The 23,412-nt window shown below is 53.7% G+C and overlaps 1 protein-coding gene across 1 annotated transcript in view; it reads left to right on the forward strand.

The window, feature by feature from the left end:
* The window catches only part of COL22A1 (collagen type XXII alpha 1 chain), a 261,088-nt gene that overhangs the window by 90,025 nt on the left and 147,651 nt on the right, over window positions 1-23,412 (forward strand). The window contains exons 13-18 of the mRNA XM_028500513.2: window positions 2,888-2,941; window positions 3,988-4,032; window positions 5,100-5,153; window positions 7,071-7,115; window positions 16,431-16,484; window positions 17,155-17,199. Of these exons, the coding sequence (XP_028356314.1) occupies window positions 2,888-2,941; window positions 3,988-4,032; window positions 5,100-5,153; window positions 7,071-7,115; window positions 16,431-16,484; window positions 17,155-17,199 (297 nt within the window). The remainder of the gene's footprint in view (window positions 1-2,887; window positions 2,942-3,987; window positions 4,033-5,099; window positions 5,154-7,070; window positions 7,116-16,430; window positions 16,485-17,154; window positions 17,200-23,412) is intronic.

The following is a 23,412-nucleotide window of genomic DNA, read 5'->3' on the forward strand; positions in this document are numbered from 1 at the left end:
CCTCTGGGGCCCCAAGTCTGGTCTCCCGCTACCCACGCCGCAACCTTGCAGAGTACTGGATCCCTGTGTCTCCATGTCGTAAACTCTGAATCGTAGGCAGCAGTTGCATCTCCCTGTGGAATCGTTGTGAGGACGGGTCGAGTGCACTGATGAGGGTAGAGAGCTCAGAACCTGGCAGGTCGTGAATGTGCAGCGAAGACTGGCTGCCAGCAGCACGTCTGTAATATCCCTTTAATGTTTTCTTTAGTATCCCGTTAATATTACTGCCGGTTCTGCCATTAGCGCTAACGATAGCGTTGCTAGTTGGTGTCTAGTTGTCACTCTGTATTGCAGAAATCACTTGCATCTGTACTGGTTGCCTCTTTCAACCTCGGCTGAGTTTCAAAATAGTCAGATAGAGGGACAGGCAGGCAGGGAATTCATCCCTGCTGCGTGGGTGTGGAAATAGAGGCTGAGAAATCTCCGGCCACGGCTGCCCTGCCCTTACAGGGACAGTGACAGTTGGACTCCAGAAGGCACCTCATCAGCTCCCACTTGTCCTGAGGAAATGGCCACTGCAGAAAACCCTGGGCCCTCGATATTGAACAATCCTTCCTCTTGTGAAAATACCCAGACCGTTCGCCTGCTTCTGTGTCCAGCCAGGGAGAGTCAGACGTTCTCTAGGACCAACGAGAAAGTCTCTCCGCTTCGGAAATCCCACCCAAGTACAAGGCTTGCCGATCAGAGACTGTCTCCGTCTTTCTTCTTCTTACTCAATAACTAACTCCCTTTTAACCCTTTTGAACCCCTGCTGATGGCAGCCTGGTCCCCTGGACGCGCGTGGGTGAAGGACTCGCTCGCTTTTGCCTCCGAGGAGGTGCAGGGTCCCCGCACGCACCCCAGGGGCCGGCCAGGCGGGCAAGGACACTCTGCGGGACCGCCACCCACAGAGCAAGTTCAAGGCTTCAAGACAGCCTGCCGTGAAGGAGCCTGTGTAACTTTATTTAACTGCAGTTCACAAGCTTATGTGACCCAAGAACCCGGCAATCTTCCCCCCCGCCCCATCACACATTAACTACAGATCAAACAGGTATCGTCCAGACCAGCTTTGGAAATGTTATACGAACCCCCGTGGAGACTTTTCATACTTACGGAAGCTCCACAGTGTCTGTGGTTGTTTCCGTTTTTACAGAAAGCGAGACCGAGACTCTGAGATCAAGTAATGTGTCCAAACTGGCCCGCCCTCCTCTAAGGGATGGTTGCAGGAGCACCAGGGTTGGCCGAGTCCCTGAAGTCCCGCCCCCCAGGCTGCCTTGCCTGCGACGTCCCCTCTGGAAGGTTCCACTCACGTTAACTGACCTCAGTCTCCAGGACTAGACCCTCCTGGCCCCGAGCTTAAGAACCAGAAACCACTTCCCAGCAAACCAGTGTTTCGTGGGAGCTCAAGCGCCCTGAGGGCACCGTTAAATTGCTGGTGACAGCAGGAGAGGGCGCCTCGTGTGGCCGTGACGACAGTGTGCGGGGGTAGAGGTGTCCCCCCGGCAGGGGTGTGTTTACTGCCCCAGCCCCCCCACACCCAGCCACCCTGCTGGTGTCACCCTCCACGCTTGGACGAGGGGCGAGTGCCACACAGCCCTTCAGAGTGGCTGCCTTTGGGGTCACGCAGCTAGAAAGGTGCAGAGCTGGGCCGAGATGTCTCTCTGTCTGTTTTTCTCTCCAATATCACAACAACTTAGAATGTTGAGACCATGGAAGGCACTTCGTAGAGTTTTAAAAGTGTGTGTGTTTGTGTGTGTGTGTATACATACATACAGACACGGTTGCATCTTAATTTATAGGTAAAAACTAGGAATGTATAATGTGTGTTGTGTCTTTCAGAAAATGAGACCTGTCTCAAGGGCTTATTATGAGTACTAAATAACACCTTACACGAAGACATCCTACAGGGTCCAGCCCTTAGTGTTTTCTGAATATACTTGTAGAGTCATCAGTTCAGTCATTCATTGAATGTCCAGCGTCGTCATTTCGCAGACGGAAAAGCCCAGAAGGAGGCACTGACTTGCTCAGTGTCCCACGGAAGATTGATGGGGAGGGGGCAGCTCGGATGAAGGTCTGGGTGGAGCCCTTTGGTTTGAATCAGGTGGTGTGGGAGCTGGACAGGGGCCGAGGGCTCCTGGGTTTCCCTGCTTTTCAGTCGCCCCCAGTCCATCCGTCTCCAGGAGGCATGGTTGGCGGGGACGAGCGGCTCCCCCCAGCTGCTCCACGAGCGTGCCTGCCACATGCTTCTGCACCGTTCATTAGAATGGAGTTTGCCCCAGCTTAAGAAACATTTTTAATACCTGGTCTAGCCCAGTCGTTCTCAACTGGTGTGATTTTTGCCTCCCGGGGACGTTTGGCGGTATCTGGAGGCGTTTTGGGTTGTCACACCGGGGGAGTGCTACTGGCCTCTCAGGATGCTGCAGGACATCCTGCAACACCCAGGGCAGCCTCCCCACCCCCTAACAAAGAGTCATCAGCCCAGTGCCGATGGGGCCCAGGTCAGGAACCCTGCTCCGGCCTGATGCTGTGCGGACATGTGTGACCCGAGGGGGTCAGCCACGCGGCGAGGTAGGGGAGGGCGGGGCAGGGGCGTCTCACTCCCACTGTCAGGTGCATACGTACCCCCTGGGGGGTCTTGTTCAAACGTGGACCCTGATACAGTAGGCCTCCAGTGAAGCCTGAGAATCTGCATTTCTCACCCTCTCCCAGGAGGCGCCCAGGCTGCAGGTCTGTGAATTGCCCTCTGAGTAGTGGTGTCTTGGCCACAGGTCCTGTCTGGCACGTTCTCCGCTGCGCCAGCGTCCTGAGAGCCTGTCTCCAGTGCTGTCCTCACCCTGTCCTAATTGCTGTTCTCTTTCTCTCGTCCTAGGGTTCCCTGGGCCTGCCGGGTCCCCCTGGGAGAGACGGCAGCAGAGGCATGCAGGTACGTCTGCTCCCACGGGGCAGCACCGGGCTTGGGACCTCCTGATCAGAGTCTCCTGTCCTCGAGTGGGGTGGCCTTTGCCCGAGTCAGGCCTGAGCTGGGGCTTGTTTGTACCAGGATCTTCCCAGGTCCCCGGAGGCCAGCCTGATAATTATAACAACACCAGCAGCAGCCGTCGCCACCAGGCATCACCTGTGTGTGCCTGGAAGCTGTTTTCTCACTTAGTTGACAAGCAGTCCTGCATGGGAGGTCTTGTCCAATGCCTAGACCTGGAACCAAGTCGAGGTCCAAGCTGAGGGACTCGGTTCCCAAGTCCCCAGTTCACAGCTCAAGGAGTCGGTGAGACCCCAGCAGCAGCCTGAATGGCCAGCCGGCCTCCCTCTGGGGGGCACCCCGACTCCACCTCTGCACCCGCAGCCTCTGAGTCGGAGCACACTCTAGGACCCCAGGCAAAAAGTGATCTCAACCCAGGCGGGTCAGTCTGATCCAGGATCAAGGGGTCCTCTTCTCCAGCAAGAACCCAAATGGAAATTGGCTCGGGTTCTTGGTGGCCCCTGATGGGCACGCGAGCCGCCATGCTTGCTCCACCGTTCTGTCTCAGCTGAGTTTTGTTGGACTAGCGGCAGGAGTGGACAGGGATTGAGGTGATGAACACCCTCAGTGAGACTCAGCTCCTTCGCTTGTGAGAAAGAGTCTCCGGGGCTCGCCTGGTGGCGCAGTGGTTGGGAGTCTGCCTGCCGATGCGGGGGACGCGGGTTCGTGCCCCGGTCCGGGAGGATCCCACGTGCCGCGGGGCGGCTGGGCCCGTGAGCCGTGGCCGCTGAGCCTGCGCGTCCGGAGCCTGTGCTCCGCAACGGGAGAGGCTGCAGCGGTGAGAGGCCCGCGCACTGCAAAAAAAAAAAAAAAAAAGTCTCTGGGGGAACTGGGTCTCAGCCCACCGGTGGTTACATCGTTTCCGTGCCGAGTTCTAGTTCCAGGAAGAGATGCCCCGGGTGCCTGGGCCTGTGTCCCCCGGGTCGTGACCACATGCTATTCTGTGTGTGCAGGGAGAGCCGGGAGAGCCGGGGCTGCCGGGCGAGGTGGGCATGCGGGTAAGTGTTGCTTGGAGTTATTCCCCTCGTGTTCTGGTGCACAGATCTTGATGCAAAAGGAACTTTTTGGGTAACATCTCCTTAGGTGTAGAGGGGATGCCCAAATGGCTTCCCTACCTGCGCTCCGCATGCGCCACACCCGGGCTCCTGTGTGTATGTCCACACATCCGTGACGTTTCCTAAAGTCTTACAGGAAACGAATCGTGCCGTACTCTGCCATTTATCTTTTTTAGCAAGAGACATATCTTTCCACACTAGTACGGATCGATACCACCCTTTCTCTTAATCATTGCATGTTATTCCATGATATGGATGTGTCGAAATTTACATAACTTTTCCTCTATTTGTGGCCCTCGAGGTTAGTTCTAATTTCATCTGTTTTTCACTAAAATCAGTAAATGCACACGCAATGTGTGCACGTGCCCGCGTTTCTCTTACGTATACTGTATTTTTCTTTCAGTAGGCTAGATGACAAAAGTTGGGATACCTTTGGCTGAGGAAAAGAACATTTTAATTTTAGTAGATTGTAGCAGATATCGCCCATGTAGTAGCCTAGAAGTCACAGCAACCCATGGTCCAGGCAGCAGAGGGGCCTCCAGGCCCTGCAGACTCTGTTGGGCTTTGTCGGGACTCGTCTAGGCTGTGCTGGCCCCACGGCGAAGTGCGAGCGATGCGCTGAGGGAATCAGTCATGTGACCGGGAGCTGTGCACGTTTCCCGGCCGGATCCTGGCACGGCCGTGGGCCGCGGGGCACGTGGAGACGAGACAGCCGCGCTGGCCTTAGGGTGGCTCAGAGGCAGCGCACTGTTTCCCGTGCCTCGAAGTCGAGCAGAGTTGCGTGTGAGTCCTGGCTCCACCAGGCAGGGGATGGCACGAGCTCTGCGTGGGGCGGGGAGCGGCGCACGTGGGGGGGTCGCTGGGGGAGACCTTGTGCGGGCGGCACGGTGGCACGCGGTGGGTGAGAAGCAGCCCGCTCAGCCCTGAATGTGGTTACCGACGGAGTGTGGTCTCTGCTCCTGCCTCTTCTTGCCATTCCCCAACCTTTCTTTGTGAACACGCTTCTGCAGGGACCCCAAGGACCTCCTGGACTTCCCGGACCTCCCGGCCCCGTCGGAGCTCCTGTAAGTAGAGGCAGCTGTGTGGAAGGGGCTCTGTCGCCTCTGCCAGGGACTGGGACCCAGGCTCTGACAGGTCCCCATCCCACATCTGTACACGGAGGACATGGCAGTGAAGCATGGGTGACTCTTCTTAGGCCAGAAATGCTTACACGTTATGGTACTTAAAGGATCTCTTAGCGATCACGTTTAAATGCACGTTCCCAGGGCCCCATTCCCAGCTAAAGCAACAGGTTTGTGTGGAGCCCGGGAATCTGCATTTTTACCCAGCAGCCCAGGTATTTCTGACACTTGACCTAAAGAAGCCATTTTGACCAATCTGTCTAGTCAGCCGCTCCAGAAGGGCGTGGAGTCTTTATTATAAATTGCCAGCCCCTAGAACAGTGCCAGACACATGGGATGTTTAGTGACCAAGTGCCCCATGAATAAAGTGATGAACAAGGAGATATGGTATGTAGGAGCAAAGTGTCTTCTTGGGCCTCTAACCTTGTCCTTGGTTCTTGTTAAGAAAGATTTGAGCTGCTCTCCAAATGAAGGAAGCAGCGTCAAAGGTGGTTTTCAAACAAGGCAGCCTGCATTGCCTCCGCAGCATTCAAAACCTCTGACCTCTGTGTGTCTGTGGCCAAAATATTTGGATGGAATTAGAATGGCCTGTTTATCCAGCTGCCCCCAAGGCCTAAGTGGTCGGCAGACCCTCTGCCCTGTGGGAGAGCATCCTGTGCTCTGGCCCTGTGCCTCTTCTCCAGGCACCAAAGATGTATGTATTACTCCTGGAATCCACAAGCAGGCCTGGGCAGCCTCTGCCCCCTTTAACATCTTTTTCACAGAGCGCCCAAGGGTCCCTTCTCCAGGAAGGGAGAGGAGAGAGAGGGGACACAGGGCATTCACCTAGTAACACAGGACATACTCAGGCCTCTCCAGCAGGGCCACGCACCAAGCTGCATTCCTGCCCGGGAGAAGCCATGCTCCCACCAGCTGGGGTACTCGTGAGCGGCATCTCACTGCACACCGTACACATCTCAGAGGAGCAGACACACGTGCATTCTGAGCTCTGCACTGGAATGTGGGGCAGCAGCCTTCAGGTAGAACTTCTACAAGATTCTTGTGCAAACCAAGGGACTGCTGTAGCCATTCGTTGGCTCACTCATTCAACAAGTGTTCATGGACGTCAAGCGGCAGCTGCTCTTCCACACCGTGGGGTACGGTATCGAAGGAAAGGAGGCACTGCCCTCATGGGGCTGGCGTTCTGCTTGGGGGAGGCCAGAGATGTGTCCTGTGGGGCTGAGTGCTCGAGGAAAGCGAAGCCTGGGGAAGAGGATGGACGGTAGGCGGGCGGGGCAGGGGCTGTAATTTGAATCCTGTGGTCAGAGAAGCCAGCACCTTGGCTGGCGTTTCCATCACGTCTGCTCACAGAGGGGAGGGAGTCCTTAGTGCGGGTTCTAGGTGTTGCTTCTGAGGACGGAGGGGTGGATGGAGGGTGGGGCAGCGGCCCCGTCCCTGGGGGAGGTGGAGGAATGTGGCTTAAAGGGGCCCAGAGTCTCAGGTTCAGTGTTGGGCTGTTCCGCCATTCCATGATCAGGCGGAATCACAGGCTCTGGGCGGCAGTGGGGACTGACTCCAAGGCCACCTTCCTGCGCTTGACCAGATGAGCTCAGGGACCAGGGTGGGTTCAGGTCTTAACAGGGAGGACCTGGATGATCCAGGCGGGGGGACCAGCCCCGGGAGCTCACGTCTCACGCAGCGGGGGACCCAGCTCGCCCCCCAGGCCTGAGTGGGGAGTGCAGGCCGCTGTGCGGAGTGAGGCTGCACGGGAGACAGACCTTCACCGCCATCCCAGGCAGGCAGGCTGACCACGGGCCTCAGGCTCAGCCCAGAGAAGCTGGACGGGGCTGTGCTGTTACTCATCTTCCCCCTTTTTCCCAGGGTCTCCATGGAGAACGAGGTGGAGAGGGCGCCCAAGGAGAAAAGGTATTTCCAACCTGCTTCAGTCAGTCGGCGCAGCTTTCCATAGACAGTGTGTGTGTGTGCGTGCGTGCCCTGGCAGGTGAAGCCCGGTGCAGAGGAGGCATTAGTTTCCCGCCCTCCTGAGTGTAAGCTCTGGGCCCAGAAGGCTGTGGGCTCGGTACCTGCAGGGGCTGCAGCCCCCTTGCAGAGACAGGGTTTCGGGTTTCCTGGCCAGAGAGGTTTTGAAAGAGCCTTTGGGTCCGGACTCAGTCCCGGTTGCTGCCACGGACTCACACCTCCCTCGGCCGTCGCACAAGTTCCCCTCACCTCGATTACCTGGCTCGCCCCCGAGGGAGGGAGCACGGTGACAGCTGCGGCCTTGGGGACCCACGTTTAGCCTCGGGCATCGAGTGGTGTGACCTGACCTCAGCTGAGACTTGTAAACGCACGTCGCCACCGAGGTGACGTGGTCAGGGCGGGCTGAGGCTGGCTGTGCCTTCGTAGCGAGGCTGCCGGGTCACAAGGAGTCCTCAGACCAGATCCTTCTACGGGTGCTAAGGCCGTAGAAGGCTCGGGGTTCTGCTGGGTGGGGGCGAGGACCGCGTATCCCCCCCGACCTCGCCAGACGGCAGCTGGCGTCGAATTCTCAGGAATCCCAGGCCCATCTGTTCACGGGGCTCCTTGAGATCAAGAGCTAGAAATCGGCCACGTTCCAGACCCTTTCTCAGCAGCTACCCTGTTCCGTCTTCCCAGAGTACCTGTTACTCTAGTTTTATAGGGAATGTCTAAATTATTAAGAAACTTAATTTTATTTCAGTATGTTTGGAAAATAGGGAGAAAACAGCGTCTAATTCCGCCATCCTGCTGCAACTGCGGTGGCCGCTTCGGCACGTTCCCTGTAGGACTTGTTCTTGTGTGTCCCGTGTCTTGCTATACAGTCGCACGTGACATGTTCTGCTTTGCATCCGTCTTGTCTCTTGTTCCTGCGGGCAGCCTCTCCCCGCGTGCTGCTGTAGACGTTTATGATTTATCTTAAATGGTTGCACAGCGTTCCACTGTGTGACTAGACCGTGACTTATGTGCCCCTTCCCCTATTATTGATCACTTAGGGTTGTTTCCAGTTTTTCATGATTAAGAACACTGCTTTGGTGGCCATTTCTGCACCGATAGCTTTATTTGTTTATTTTTCAAATTTAGGATGGTTTCCTTAGGCTGCTCCTCCAGAAGGGAGGCTCCAGTCAAAGGAAATGAATGTGTTGTGTGGCTCTGGAAACACGTGGCCCCGTGGCTTCCCAGAAGGCTCCTCAGAAGGAAGGAGGGGGCAGAGGCTAGCATAACGCCCCACCTCAGCTCCAAAGCGTGGTTTCTGTTCGTGTGGATATTAGGTTTTAATCGCTGTAGCTTAAAAAGTGAAATACCTTACCCCGTGGTCGTTAAGAGTTGCGTCTCCTGGTTCTTTCGAGAGGTTTCATGTGGCTCCGTGCATGTGGTTACAGGTAGAGCGCCTCTCTGTGGCCCTCTGCTCCTTTCCCTTTCACAGTCTTGAAAGTGACACTTGGGATAAGCGAGGATCCAGGCACAGGGCTTGATGGGCAGCTCTGGTGCACGAGGGAACAAGGTTCTCATTTGAAAGCCCCCGTGGGAACAGGCAGGGTTTGGGGGACGGGCCCGGCAGCAGGGCTGAGCTCCAGACCAGCAAGAGGGACCCCGAGACTCCGTGGCCAAAGTGCGTGCGTGGCCGGCTCACCAGTGATTCCGGCCAGGGGCCCAGGTGCGCGGACATCCCCCTGGCCGTCACCTGTGGGCACAATCAGAGACCCAGGCCCGTGCCCTGGCCTCCAGGCCTTCAGTGTCCCGCCAGCCGCTACTGAGTGCCCGGCGCCTCACGTCCTGCGCTGACGGTGGCAGCGCCGGTGAAGGCTGAGGACAGGCCCTGCTTTCGAGGCCCCGGGAGTTCAGCGGGCCACACGGATTCACGGGGTCAACTCAGTTCGTGGTCCTGTGAGGTGCGCAGTGCCCAGTGGACAGCCCGGAGCGTGGACAGCCCTCCGTAGGCCTTGGCCAGACCGGTCAGTGAATAACAGGTGAGTCCTGTGTCCTCACACCAGACCCCCCTATAAGAAGGATAACTGGTGAATCGAAGGTGTGGGAACCGAAGCAAAGGACAGTAGCGTGGACACGGCTGGGTCGTGTAAGGACAGGAGGTGGATGCAGCCCCCCTGTAGCTCCGGGACCTTGGTCGTCCGATCCAGGTGCAGTACTGACACAGCACCGCAGGGCGCAGACACCCAACGCTTGATCCCCTGGGAAGGGCTCCCCACGCAGAGGTGTCAAGGCTGTGGCTTTGCCAACTGCCTGAGGCCCGGGGCTGGGCCAAGCCTGCAGTCACGGCATCTGAGGACCCACGGGCAGGAGCTCGTGAGGGTCCCGCGCCCACAGAGGACTCTGCTTTGCTTCGTGTGGGGACCACGTGCCACCAAACACCCTGGGGTCCGGGAGATGTGGGCTCGAGGCGCGCAGCACTGATCCGGAGTGTGCCAAAGGAAATTAGGGAAGGAAAGACGCCTCCCTGCTGGGCCTCAGTCCCCCGCGTTGTAAGATCGCGGTTGGGATCTGGATGGAGCCAGAAGCCGGTGAGGCGCGTGTCCCCTGCCCCCGTCCACCGTCCGGTTCACACGCGGTGCCTGCGGTTTCCGGACGCGCCGCTCACAAGTGCCTCCTGCCTCATGAAAGCATCAGTGGGAGCTATGTTTTAAGTGCTTCTTTTTTCTTTTTTTAATGTGCTGGAAAGGACCCAAAAAAGTACAAGCATAACTTCAGTCCTTAAGAAGCCTGCAGTCTGAGCGGGAGCGTGTGAAAAGTCAAGTTGATTCATCCATTCATTCCCAGTCACGTACCCAGCCCCCAGCTACAGATATTTTAATTATTTGCGTGACCTCCTTCAACTCTCTGCTCAAGCGCCACTTCCTCAGGAGTCTCCTCGGTCCCCAGCCCTGCCCCAGAGCTTGCCACGTCCGTGCCCCTGGAGCCCCTGTGGTTTGCACCCTCATGGGTCACGTGTGTCACATTTGTTTGCCTTTCACCCCCACCCCCCCACACACCTGCAGCACCTTGAGCACGCCGCTCACACCCTGTTCACCTTATACACCTCTGGGGCCTCACGCCCTGGGGTAGTACCTGACACGGAGCACCTGGCCAGGCCTCATCTACCGATGCGCTGGGCACCAGGTGAGGAGTGATGCAGGAGCCAAGATCGGACTCAGATTACAGAGGACCTTCAGTGACAGGCGTGTGAACTTGGACTTGTTTAGAGGTGCGTAGGATGGATTTAGAAGATGCATCTTCGCACTCAGGCTTAGGTGAAGCCTCCGGAGTGGATGAAATGGTGAACAGGAAGCTGCGTGGACCGCGTCACGGGAGCCAGGAAACGTCACCGGCAGAAAGCAGAGCAGGAGCGCTGCACCGTCCGAAAGACGGCCTCCTAAGCCCCCCGGTTGCGGCAGTTTAAGCTGAGCTTCTGAGGAGTTTGCATTTCCCAGGGTTTCCGTGGAGACCTGAAGTACAGAGCTGAGGACTCTTCGCGGGCCTAGGGGGAGCCAGCTCTGCCCCAGAGGAGCTGGGCCGGCCACTTGATGTACCATAGCCTCAGGTTCTCATCTGCAGAATGGAGACATGCACAGCCTCCCTGAATCTTGTTGCAACCTTGGATAAGACCACAGAATCAAAGTGTCCAGCACATAACTGACACATCCACAAACACTCGTGTCCTTTCCCACCTGTGTTTCAGGGGAAAACTCAGTCTGTACACTCAGTGCTTTGTTCTAACCAAAGTTCTGTTTTGAAGTAACAGCCTTTTCCCCTGTAATGCTGGGCGGCTTGTCCATTAAGCTTTTGGAGTCTTAAGACTTTTTTCCCAGCCAAGAAACGCTGCATTCCTGTCAAAATCCTAAATTGTCAGATCTAGAAAGGACCGTAGATAGCCCTGGAGATCTCCCGTTGTTGTCCAGAGGGGGAAACTGAGCCCAGAGGTGATGTGTTTCCTGGTGCGTCCCGTTATGAGGAGAGCAGGTGCTGGAAACGTCTCACCCCCAATCTGGGCTTTCCCCGCAGGACACACGGGGCCGAACAGTCGACATTCCCCGGGGACTGTTTCTTCAGACCGGCCACAGCCCTGCCCCCTGCAGGCGCCACCTTGCAGGGAAGCTCGGGAAGTGGGGGGCCACCTGCAGGGGAGCCCCAGAAGAGGAAGTCCAGCCGGCGACCCATCAGCCTCAGTCTCCCCACGCTGCACCAGGCAGCAGCATCGTGGCATAGAGGAAGCCCCGCACAGTGATTCTGGAGCCAGCCTGCCTGCGTTTTCAGTCCTGGTTCTGGGATCTGCAAGCAGGGTGACCTTTGGAGAGTTTAGTTAACCTCTGAGTCTCAGGTTTCCTCAGTGCCGAGAGTAACTATCTATTATGTGAGGCTACCATGAGGATTAAATGAGTTAGTATCTGTAAAATGCTTAGAGCAGTGCCAGGCAACATATGCCATATTTATGGAGGGTGGGGAGTCAGAGAGGGAGAGATGGAGAGAGAGAGAGTATAGGAACAGCAGGACGGAGAAAGATGGGGGCGTGCATAACCTGAGCCCTGCGAGCTCAGCTTTGGGTCTGAGCTCCGGCTCCCTTGCCGACTTTTCTCGGTGACTCGGGAGAGCTGGTTCCTTCTCTGCACCTCCGTTTTCCCATCTGTCAAACAAGAAGCCTGGGCTGCACGATCTCTTAGGCTCCTTTCCAGCTCTTGTAGCTGATGAGTACTTAAAACAGCTTATTTTCTCGGGAGCCTCTCAGATTTCTTAAATCAGCAAGAAGGAAGCTTCCATTTCCCCTTGAGACCGGCGCATCCTGCTGCCTGGCTCGGCCAGACGTGGAGCTGGGCCAGAGAGAGCCAGTGGCCACGCATCACTGAGGCCACCTCCGTCAGCCACGTGGCAGGGCCTTCTCTGGGGGGTGGGGGCCGGGGGTCAGCCCTTGCTTCAGGCATCGTCCAGAAGGTGCCTTGCAGGCGCAGCGAGGTGTGGAGGCTCCGTAGGCACAAGGAGCTCCTAGTGATTGAGGGGCAGTGAGGCCGAATGGGTTGTGCAGGGGCTTTGGGGCTCGGGACAGTTGGCAAATGGTACAGTGTATCTAGTTAGTCACAGAGAGAGGAGTCCACTCCCCAGGGGCCAGAAGTCGGACGTGGCGGCCCCAGCTCTTCTATCTGGGAAACCGTGCTTCCTACACAGCTTCGGGTGGGTGTGGCAGTCGAGCTCCCGAGGCCCCAGGGAGGACGTTCCAGGGGTCCTGCCCGCCCTGGTTTGGGACTAGGGAAGCCCAGGCCTTGGGGGCTGGAGTGAGACGGTCAGAGCGCCAGCTTTGAAGTCAGCAGGACCAGAGTCTTACCCTGGCCCTGCCTCTGTCAGCTCCGGGGCCTCACTCCAGCTTCTCGTCTCTCTGACCTGTGTCCTTATCTAACGTTTAGAGGTAACACCGTCTGTGTCAGGAAGTGACCCTGAGGATCCGATGAAATTAGCTGTGAAAGCAGCTACGGGACTCGGCACCCGGTAGGCACCCCCGTTTAACGAAAGGGAGTGGGAGTTTTGAAGGGACTGCGGCCATGGTGCATCTCCTGCCCACACCGGCCCCCAACTCGGTCCACGCGGAGTCGTCAGTAAGACCGTGGCCTTCGACCCACGTGGCTCCGGAAGGGCTGGCCGCGTCGCCCACCCGGTGTTACCGGGATGAGTGTTTGTTGACTTTCTCCTGTGTGCTGGGTGCATGTGGTTAAATCTTTGTGGAGCAAGTGCCCAGTGGAAGAAGCACACCGCACACCCCCTCCCGCATTGAATGTGCACAGGGACACGGAGATTTCAGGGTCCTCAAGACCAGGCAGCCTAGATGGCAGGGGCTGTGGGCGGGTTTTGTGCTTCAAGCGGGTTGCGGGTGCCCTCTGCTGTCGGAGACCTAGAACGGCAAGTGGACCTGGCCTGGGGGAGCCCGCCCCCCACTCCGCCCCCTGCCTTCACCGCAAGCCCCCAGGATTGAGACAGTGAATGCCAGATCTTCCCCTCTTGAGCTGTGGGAGCCGGGATGGCACACTGAATCTCTGAGACTCAGTTTCCTTTCCTGAAAGCGGGGACAGTGTGTCCTAGGACTGATGTGAATTTTAAATGAGATGGTGCGTGTTCAGCTCCCGGTACCCGGAAGATGCCGCAGACACGGGTCGAGTCTGCTGTGATTTGCATATTCCAGGCTGCTGGTGGGCCGTGCTCGCGCTGGGTCGAACGCCGACCCCATTCTTCCCTGTGCTTCCGCCCCACCTCCTGTCCCGGCAGGGCTCGGAAGGTGTTGCCGTTAAAGACCCGCTCTCAGGATGCCGTCTTCTGTCTCCAGGCCCCGCCCACGCCTCTCTGCCTCTTTGTCCCTGCCTCTGCTGTTCCTTGGCGCGTCTCTGGCCCTCATCCATCCTTTCCTGCTCGCTCCCTCCCTCTCTCACCCCTGCTCCTGAAGACACACACCTATCAGCACCCCAGTCGCCTCCCTCCTGCCCACTCTCTGTGTGCTGACCCGGGAGAGAGAGCGCCCGATGCCGTGTGCAGCCGAGCCCGAGCCCCGCGCCCTGCAGCTGTCCTGAGCGGCAGCTGGGAGAAGCCTTGCTTCTGGGCTCCGCTGACCTTGACGAGTAAGTGCGGGGCCGTTAGGAAACAGGGACTTGGACCGCGAGTAGGACTTGTGAAACAGTGCCTGGTCAACACTCCTTCCTTTGCTGAGCCCTGTGGAAGTGCCCCAGGGGACATTCATTAGGCTGGCCTGCCACGAGGAGAGCTCTGGAATGGAAGTCAGGAGGCCTTGACTTCAGTCCTGGCTCCATCGCTGAGTTTCTGTGTGACCTTGGACCAGCTATACCTCCTAAGGTTGTGCGTTTCCTCAACTGTAAAATGAGGGGCTTGGCGTTCTTGCCAAGCCAGCTGCTCTGGGAATCAGTGGAGGAGATGCTTGTGGTCCTCTAGGGGCCTCTGCTCAGACCCCACGGGGTGGTAGACGTAGAAGGTTGAGGGTCAGGGGAATCCGGGTTCTGGCGCCAACGTAGTCACACCTCACTGGGGTGAGTGGCTTACATCGGGGCCTCCATTTCCTCATCAGAGTCATCCTCAAACCTGCCAACCCCATAGCGTTCGGAGGAAAAGAAAATGCAGTAGCACGCGTGGAATCACTTGGCAGAGAGAGAAACTGCAGGCAGCTCTCCTCTCTGTTCACCCCGAACTTCATGTGATGGAAAGACTTTAAAAGAGTTAATATATGAGTGCTTGGAAATAGAAGCGCGTACATCATTGTTCCAGGATTTTAAAATCATTTCTGAAGGATAGGAAATATATATGGTTAAGTTTACACAGATGCAAAGTGGAGGGAAACTACAATGCAGCCTGCAGAACGGGGAGAGGTGCTGGAACAATCCTAAGTCTAAGCCAGTGGATTTGGGGAGTCAAGGGATCCGGGGACAGTGGTCAGTGACTAACTGAGGCCCCGCACTTAGAGCAGAAGAGTCGGGCATCTCCTCCCCTGACCTCTGCTTGAACTTTCCAGTGGGCAGCATCAGTTTTTGCCCCCAGATTGAGAGAAAGAAGCGCCCCCCCCTTACCCTGCGGTCACCAGAGGTGGGGGCTGGGTGTACAGAGTCAGCATCCGCAGGCAGGCACCCGGGACTGGCAGAGCAAAAGATGAGCAGAAAACCAAGAATCGTCCGTTATTCAAAGGAAGACAACATCCTGAAAGACGCACCAACCTTAAAACAACAAAGAAGGAAAGAAAGAACTTAAGAAATAAAGTTATAGGGAAGTAGAAGGAGAGCTCAGAATCCTTCCCTCGTGCAGTGCTGCAGTCATTCAGTAGTGTCAGCTGGGGCCACACCGCATCTCCAGGCTGGGCTCCGGGGACGCAGTAATGCAAAGAGTGAACCCAGCCCGTGTCCTCCTGGGGGAGGGGAGAGAAGGGTGGTCACGTGGAGAATAAATGCAAATTGGATTAAGAGCTGTGAGGGGGGCTTCCCTGGTGGCGCGGTGGTTGAGAGTCCCCCCGGCGATGCGGGGGACGCGGGTTCGCGCCCCGGTCCGGGAAGATCCCACGTGCCGCGGAGCGGCTGGGCCCGTGAGCCGTGGCCGCTGAACCTGCGCGTCCGGAGCCTGTGCTCCGCAACGGGAGGGGCCCCAACGGTGAGAGGCCCGCGTACGGCAAAACAAACAAACAAACAAAAAAAGAGAGCTGTGAGGGAGACACATGTGAGACCGTGCTGGGGAAGAACAGGACATGGAATCCGGACTAAGAGGCCAAAGAGGTGACGTTTCCATGAGCCCTGTGGGCACCGAGGAGCAGCAGAGAGAACGGCAAGCATGGCCCTTGGAAACGAGAGAAGTTGCTGCGGTTGAGGCACTCCACGGAGGAACCTGCGCTGCTGGAAGCTGCGTCATAGGCTGTTGATACCAGCACGAACCCACCTTTTGGAGTGATCTCCCTCCATCGACCGCGCTCTTAGCGCCCAGCTGGGAGAAGGACACCAGCAGGGAACGCTGGACCTGGGGAGTCAGCCGTGAGGGGAACACACCAGCATCACGGGCATGGCTTGGAGGAGAACACTGGTATTTATCCACTGGCTGGCATAAGCAGGTGTTTTAGATAAGTCACCTCATTCCTTAGTCATCCGCATCTTTCAAAGAAGGGATAATTTTCATCCCCGGGAAACACAGTCAACAGAAACATCTCAGAGAGGTGAAGCAACTTGCCCAAGATTCCAGAGCTAATAAGAGAGTCACACCTGTGTGAACATAAGCTGATGGGTGGAGGTTGTGTGGATGGTAGCCCACTGTGATCCAGAAATGAACTCTTAGGTCTGTACCAGGCACTGCGAACAGTGGACGTTTATACATACCTCCTGGTTGGATGAGTGATGTGTTCAATGTGTCCACGGTTTTATGAGCTGCATTACAAGCCCCGTGCATTTATTTTTTTTTTTGACCCCCATGGAGACCCGTGAGATAAGGAGTCTGTGGGGTTCAAAGAGGCTGTGTGGTCTCCACTTGGTCACAGATTTAGATGAGAAGCAGAGATGGGAATGTGGTTTCCCTGACCTTTAACTTACGCTCCTTGACCCCCAATACGCACAGACTCTAGGCTGCTGTGTGTGTGTGTTTGGCTCTCCTGGTGCCTCGTGGAGAACAGAGCATGCTCGGGAGCTAAGGGCCTTTGCTTGCCTTTCCTTTTTTTATGACATTGACCCCGGGGATGTCCCTCTGTTCTTCACTTCTTCTCTTTCCTCCTTTTGCCAGGGGGAGAGAGGCCTGGACGGAGTCCCCGGGAAGCACGGGGACACTGGAGAGCAGGTAGGCAGGCATCGGCTCCGGGGGCCGGACGGGACTGGGGCCTGTGCAGAGCTCGTAGGGCCTGGGGGCTGTGGCCTTTGTCCTGCTCGGCTGGGGGTTCCGGGAGGGTTAGCGACCAGCCCCCAGCTTACGGCCACGCCTGGACTCCTCCATGCCAGAGCGGAGGGATTCCAGAGAACACACCACGTTAAATCCATTATCACCTCAGCAGTACGACACGTGATCATTAACGTCAAGGCCGTGGGCGACGCGCACGTGTTCAAGTGCCGTATTCATCGCGGTCCTGTCCCCGAGAGTAAAAGATTACTAACAGCCCTAATGCTCATCTGTAGATACAGGAGAAGAATTTAAAATTAATGTGGGAATTAATAGAGCTTCTAATGTCCTGATATCATATTCTCTGAGATACACGGTTAAGTGGAAAATAAAGGCAAGTGTAGGGTGGTGTGGGAAGATGCATCTATGAGCCCAAAGGGGACCGCATGGAGATGTGGCATTGGGTTAGTTGAGGAAGAACTTTCTAGCAATAAGTGCAGTCTGGGAAGCCTCGTCAAAGGGGAGCGGTGCCTTCTGGGGAAAAGGCCGGGTACAGATTTGGAGGTGCATTGCCCTCAGCCTCTTCCTTCTCCACTGCTACTCCTGACAGCTTTCCTTTCCTCCTTTCCTCCAGGGAAGACCCGGCCCTCCTGGCGTGCCAGGGCCCCAGGGAGAAAAGGTAAGCCAGGCCCTGGGGTGACAGATGGCTCTTGACAAGCAGGTGTGTGAGCTGAACAAATCAGGGCCTGGGGTGTGTGTGTTGGAGGGCCCAGGCTGGAGTTCTGGGAACAAAGTGCAGACAAAGGTGGTGAGTCAGGCATTAGAACTCAGCCTACAAGAAATTTCTGGTTATTGTATTTAAACATTTTTTTCTACTTTTAGGATTAAAAATCTATTTAAAAAACAAACGAAAATCCCTATTATATAACATCCGGACATATTAAAATATTGTGCTGCCCTTAAGTGGCTTTTTGGACTAATGCAGAATATGAACAAATGCAAAAAAACCCCGCACAGGCGCCTTTTCCTCTTTCACCTTTTCTCCTTCTCTCTCCTCTGCAACATTTAGTTGTTGTTGTTTTTTTTTAACCAGAATTATACTCCTGAAAATGTGCTAGATATTTCATAAATAAAATAAGGTTTTATCTCATCCTGCTGGTCATCTATTTTAGAACATTTTCACAACAAGGCTTAACTCAGTGAATTTGCTGCTTAGGATTTCTTTATCTCAACAGAAAGAACTGCATGTAAAATTTCTTTGTAAACTGTGAAGTGCTGTGAAACTGTATGAAGATGATAACCTTCCTGGGCATTCAGGGTCACAGAGGGAAACTAAGAAGGTGTGCTGTGTTCTGGATTCTAGTGGGAGAAGTGATGAAATACAGCCCTGCATTTGAGGACAAGAGAAAGGTTTTCTTCGAGAGCTTAGGCCCTTAGGAAATACATCAGACTTTGGGTCTGAGAACAGCTAGGAGAGAGATGGGGAACGGGAGGCATCCAGCTAAACCAGGGAGGATGAGACCAGGGATGCAGCACTTCTCAGTGTCACACTGCAGAGTTCAGGTGAATGTCACTGCCCGATCCAGACGAGTTCTCAGCACATGCTGAAAATAAAGGAAAAGAAAAAGGCTGCTCTGACTCTTTACTGAAGCAGACGGGGCACAGTTATAAATAAATAAAAAGATAAACAAGCTAAAAAAGCATCTGTTTAGGAAAAGTGGCTGGAGAATATTGATCTCTTCCAAACTTGCTCACTTGGGCTTCAATTCTAGCTGAGTTAATTATTCTCTCTCGGAGTATTTTTAGAGTTGAGATTTACATTGTTATGTTATCCTAGTGTCAGGGTTTTAATGTATTCTTGCAGTTCCTTGACAGGGGATGCTAAATCCTAAAATAAATATAGTTTATTTCAAGTCCTGAAGAGGGAATGTGTCTTAAAGTTTGGATCTAGGTGACAACTCTTTCCCAATACTGTGTGTGTGTGTGTGTGTGTGTGTGTGTGTGTGTCTATGTGTGTTATAAATTCCAACCTTCCACTTCATTTATAGAGGTGTTTGGCCCCTCCTGATTGGTAAGCAGCTGAGTTGTACATTGCTTATTATGATGAATGCAGCAGAAACAGGAAGACACGGTTAAGGGTCATGGTATGATATGGGGCGTTCATTGAAAGAGTCGAGAAACCAGTGGTTCTCAGGTGATAGAATGTGTCTCAGCTCATTCTGAGAGAACATCCCTGGGACAAATTTGAGAAAGTCATTGGAACCATAGAGCTGATCTTTTAAACCCCCTAACTTTACAGATGAGGAAACAGAGGCCCAGAGAAGTAGGGTGTCTTGTTCGAGACGCCACAGTGGCTACAGACCAAGGTGTGTAGATCTACCTGCCCATACGATGGTGCACCACAGACCTCAGTATCAGGGGGTGCTCTACCTATTTTCTGTATTAAGAGTTTTAATGGGTTGACTCCATGGGTATATTAGTTACCTTCTGCTGCATAACAAATCATCCTGAACCTGAGAAGTGTGGTCTCGCCCAGTTTCTGAGGGCCAGGAATCTAGGAGCGGCACGGCTGGGCTACTCTGGCTCAGGGTCTCCCAGGAGGCCGAGCTGTCGCCAGGGTGTAGTTATGTCATCTGAGGGATCCACTTCCAAGCTCACTCACAGGGTGGTTGGAAGCCTCGGTTCCTTGGTGGCCACGGGCCTCTCCCTAGGGCTGCTCACAGAAGTGGAAATCACTTCCCTGGAGCGCGTCGTGAGCCCTCTGAGACTGGGGTTTGGCAGGGGAATCCAGTCATGTATTATAACCTCGCCCTGCAGCAGTACCTGTGACTTCTGCTGTGTGTTACTGGCCACATAGGTGAGCAGTGGTACAGCGTGGTCCTACACAGGACGTGAATCCCAGGAGGCAGGGGCCATCTTGGAGGCTGACTCCCCCGAGGGATAAAATAGATCTTTGAAAAACATGACACCCACGTAGTGGAAAGAAAGTGATTCAGGGACAGACTAGCTTTTTTGACCTTGAACATCTCTGTGCTTCCGTGTCCTCGTCTCTAAGGTAGGGTAGTATCTGAGAGGCAAAGATTTACTTCATGTCAAGTCCTTGGAACAAGGCCAGGCGTTTAAAAAGGATCCGATATCTATTAGCTATACATACACAATAATTCCTATGGATGGACTATAGGATCTTAGTTTTCCTTAATAATGGTTTAATACATTTGATCTCATAGTCTGTAACATTACTTATGCAAGTGAGAAAACATGCGTTGATTAATTGATTTCAAAACTATCATCGAAATTCACTTTTGTGGTGTAATGATGATGAGAAATGCAACAATGAAGACAATAAAAATAAATGTAATAATGAGGCAGGGTGTAAATAAAAGAAGAAAGATACAGTTATGAACCTCAAAAGATTCATTATTCAGCCACATAAAGCGCTCTGTCTCTCTCTCATTTATATATAATATATATGTATGTATATATTTTATATATATCAATATTTATATATATTATATTTTTGTACATTTAAGACAGCCACACAAAAGTATTACAGTATAGTTCAGAATGTCTTCTAACAATCATATTAGCAAAATATTAATAAGGTTTGGGGGAGTGTAGGGAAAAAAGACTTCTGCTTGGGACAGTTGAGGAAGGCTCATGGGGGAATGGAGAAGACACACCCGAGCTGGGTTCTGATTGCGTGCAGCTGGGCTTGCGTCCAGGTCATGGAAGTGTGTGGAGAGGATATAGGGTGATAAAGAGTGCCATGTGTGAGCATGTGTGTGCACCCGTGTGTATGTGGGTGGTGGTGTCATGGAAAGGAAAAGCGAGAATGGAAACACGTTTCTGAGGCAGGACTCGGTTATTGCATATGAGAGACAGAAAGGCAGGTACGGCAAGGAAAATCGACACCCCTCATTAACTCTGTACTTGCCACGCAGCTTTGCTGTGTGGCTAAAAACTGCTCTAAAAATAGTCTGCTTTTTTGTTTTGTTTTGTCTTTTTTGGTGGTGGTACGCGGGCCTCTCACTGTTGTGGCCTCTCCCGTTGCGGAGCACAGGCTCCAGACACACAGGCTCAGTGGCCATGGCTCACGGGCCCAGCCGCTCCGCGGCGTGCGGGATCTTCCCGGACCGGGGCACGAACCCGTGTCCCCTGCATCTGTAGGTGGATTCTCAACCACTGTGCCACCAGGGAAGCCCTAAAAATAGTCTGTTTTTAAAAGACATTCTTAATTGAGATTTTAGAAAAACACCTGATGCTATGTAAAGAGATGTTATTTTTTCCAAGTCTTAGAAAGCAGTGGGACCATCAGAATTGTGACTGCACCAGTCAGAAGAAACAGGTCCTGTCCATAAGATAGAACCTCAAATGCAATGAAGGGTGACAGACATGCCCTGAGTCCTTCATTCTTACTCCTCGGCCTTAGGATTTAATAGATGCTTTCCTATTTATCCAGCAACTCATTTACTCTTTGCCAACTTATTCAACAGTAGTTTTTCAAGGCTTCCTGTGCTCCCCGAGCAAGCCTCTAGGGAAAATGCAGTCATATCTCCAAGCTACATGTGGGAACATTGGCTACAAGCAGTGTCCTCGTTTTAGCTATAGGGCACTAGGGTTATAACAGTGAAGATTTTTCTGTCGACAGATATGCCCCATGTAGAGCCAAGATGTAGCCCACGGTCTGGAAAACCTGACCTAGCCACAGCCATCAGAGCCTGGCGGTAAAGCAGAAGGAGGCAGAAAACAAAACTTCTGTACATCATGATCTGGTGAAAATGGACAGGCCTCATCACAGCATCTGTGGTAGTTATTACTTGCTAAGTATTTACTGAGCGCTGACCACGTGCTGAACCCGTGACTGGGCACAGAGGACGCACCATAGGGCGTCATCACTCTCTTGATGTGTGTGGTGCAGAGCCTGCTACGAGCAGGCGCTCACTGAATAGTGGAGCGAGGGATGCTGTTGAGCAGGAAAGTGGTGGGAAAAGCGCCAGCCAGATCTAGGCACTGGGTACGTAAGTGAGAGCAAGGCTCCTACAATCCTGACGTAGAGATATGAATGAGACAGAACACTTGGGATTGTTAAGTCAGTCAGCCCACACGATGGCATGTGTGCTGGAGCGCAGAGAAGCAGGTGGTCCTGAGGGCTTGCATGGGTAAGCAGGGGCCTTGGGGGCGTGGGGCCAGCACGAGCAGGTGGCAGAAAGCACCCTCTGGGGGCTTCCCTGGTGGTGCAGTGGTTGAGAGTCCACCTGCCGATGCAGGGGACACGGGTTCGTGCCCCGGTCCGGGAGGATCCCACATGCCGTGGAGCGGCTGGGCCCGTGAGCCGTGGCCGCTGAGCCTGCGCGTCCGGAGCCTGTGCTCCGCAACGGGAGAGGCCACAACGGTGAGAGGTCTGCGTACCGCAAAAAAAAAAAAAAAAAAAAAAAGTACCCTCTGTTAATATGATCATCTCTAGGTCCATCCGCGTTCTGCACACGGCATTATTTCATTCTCTTTATGGCTGAGTAACGTTCCACTGTATATATGTGCCACATCTTCCTTATCCATTCATCTGTCGATGGACATTAGGTTGCTGCCATGTCTTGGCTCTTGTAAATAGTGCTGCTATAAACATTGGGGTGCCTGTATCTTTTTGGATTAGAGTTTTGTCTGGATATATGCCCAGGAGTGGGATTGCTGGAGATTATCATATTAAGTGAAGTAAGTCAGAGAGAGGAAGACAGATATCATATGATACCACATATTTGTGGAATCTAAAAAAAATTATACAGACGAACTTATTTACAAAACAGAAATTGACTCACGGATACAGGAAACAAACTTTTGGTTACCAAAGGGGTAAGGGGGGAGAGATAAAGTAGGAGTTTGGGCTTAACAGATACACACTACTATCTATAAAATAGGTAAAAAACAGGGCCTACTGTATAGTATAGGGAACTATACTCAATATCATCTTGTAATAACCCATAATGGAAAAGAATCTGAAAAAGAAAGTGTGTATATATATACGTACACACACACGTGTGTGTCTGTAGGTGGATTCTCAACCACTGTGCCACCAGGGAAGCCCTAAAAATAGTCTGTTTTTAAAAGACATTCTTAATTGAGATTTTAGAAAAACACCTGATGCTATGTAAAGAGATGTTATTTTTTCCAAGTCTTAGAAAGCAGTGGGACCATCAGAATTGTGACTGCACCAGTCAGAAGAAACAGGTCCTGTCCATAAGATAGAACCTCAAATGCAATGAAGGGTGACAGACATGCCCTGAGTCCTTCATTCTTACTCCTCGGCCTTAGGATTTAATAGATGCTTTCCTATTTATCCAGCAACTCATTTACTCTTTGCCAACTTATTCAACAGTAGTTTTTCAAGGCTTCCTGTGCTCCCCGAGCAAGCCTCTAGGGAAAATGCAGTCATATCTCCAAGCTACATGTGGGAACATTGGCTACAAGCAGTGTCCTCGTTTTAGCTATAGGGCACTAGGGTTATAACAGTGAAGATTTTTCTGTCGACAGATATGCCCCATGTAGAGCCAAGATGTAGCCCACGGTCTGGAAAACCTGACCTAGCCACAGCCATCAGAGCCTGGCGGTAAAGCAGAAGGAGGCAGAAAACAAAACTTCTGTACATCATGATCTGGTGAAAATGGACAGGCCTCATCACAGCATCTGTGGTAGTTATTACTTGCTAAGTATTTACTGAGCGCTGACCACGTGCTGAACCCGTGACTGGGCACAGAGGACGCACCATAGGGCGTCATCACTCTCTTGATGTGTGTGGTGCAGAGCCTGCTACGAGCAGGCGCTCACTGAATAGTGGAGCGAGGGATGCTGTTGAGCAGGAAAGTGGTGGGAAAAGCGCCAGCCAGATCTAGGCACTGGG

This window comes from Physeter macrocephalus, chromosome 15, assembly GCF_002837175.3.
Source record: "Physeter macrocephalus isolate SW-GA chromosome 15, ASM283717v5, whole genome shotgun sequence".
In the NCBI taxonomy this organism is placed as follows: Eukaryota; Metazoa; Chordata; class Mammalia; order Artiodactyla; family Physeteridae; genus Physeter; species Physeter macrocephalus.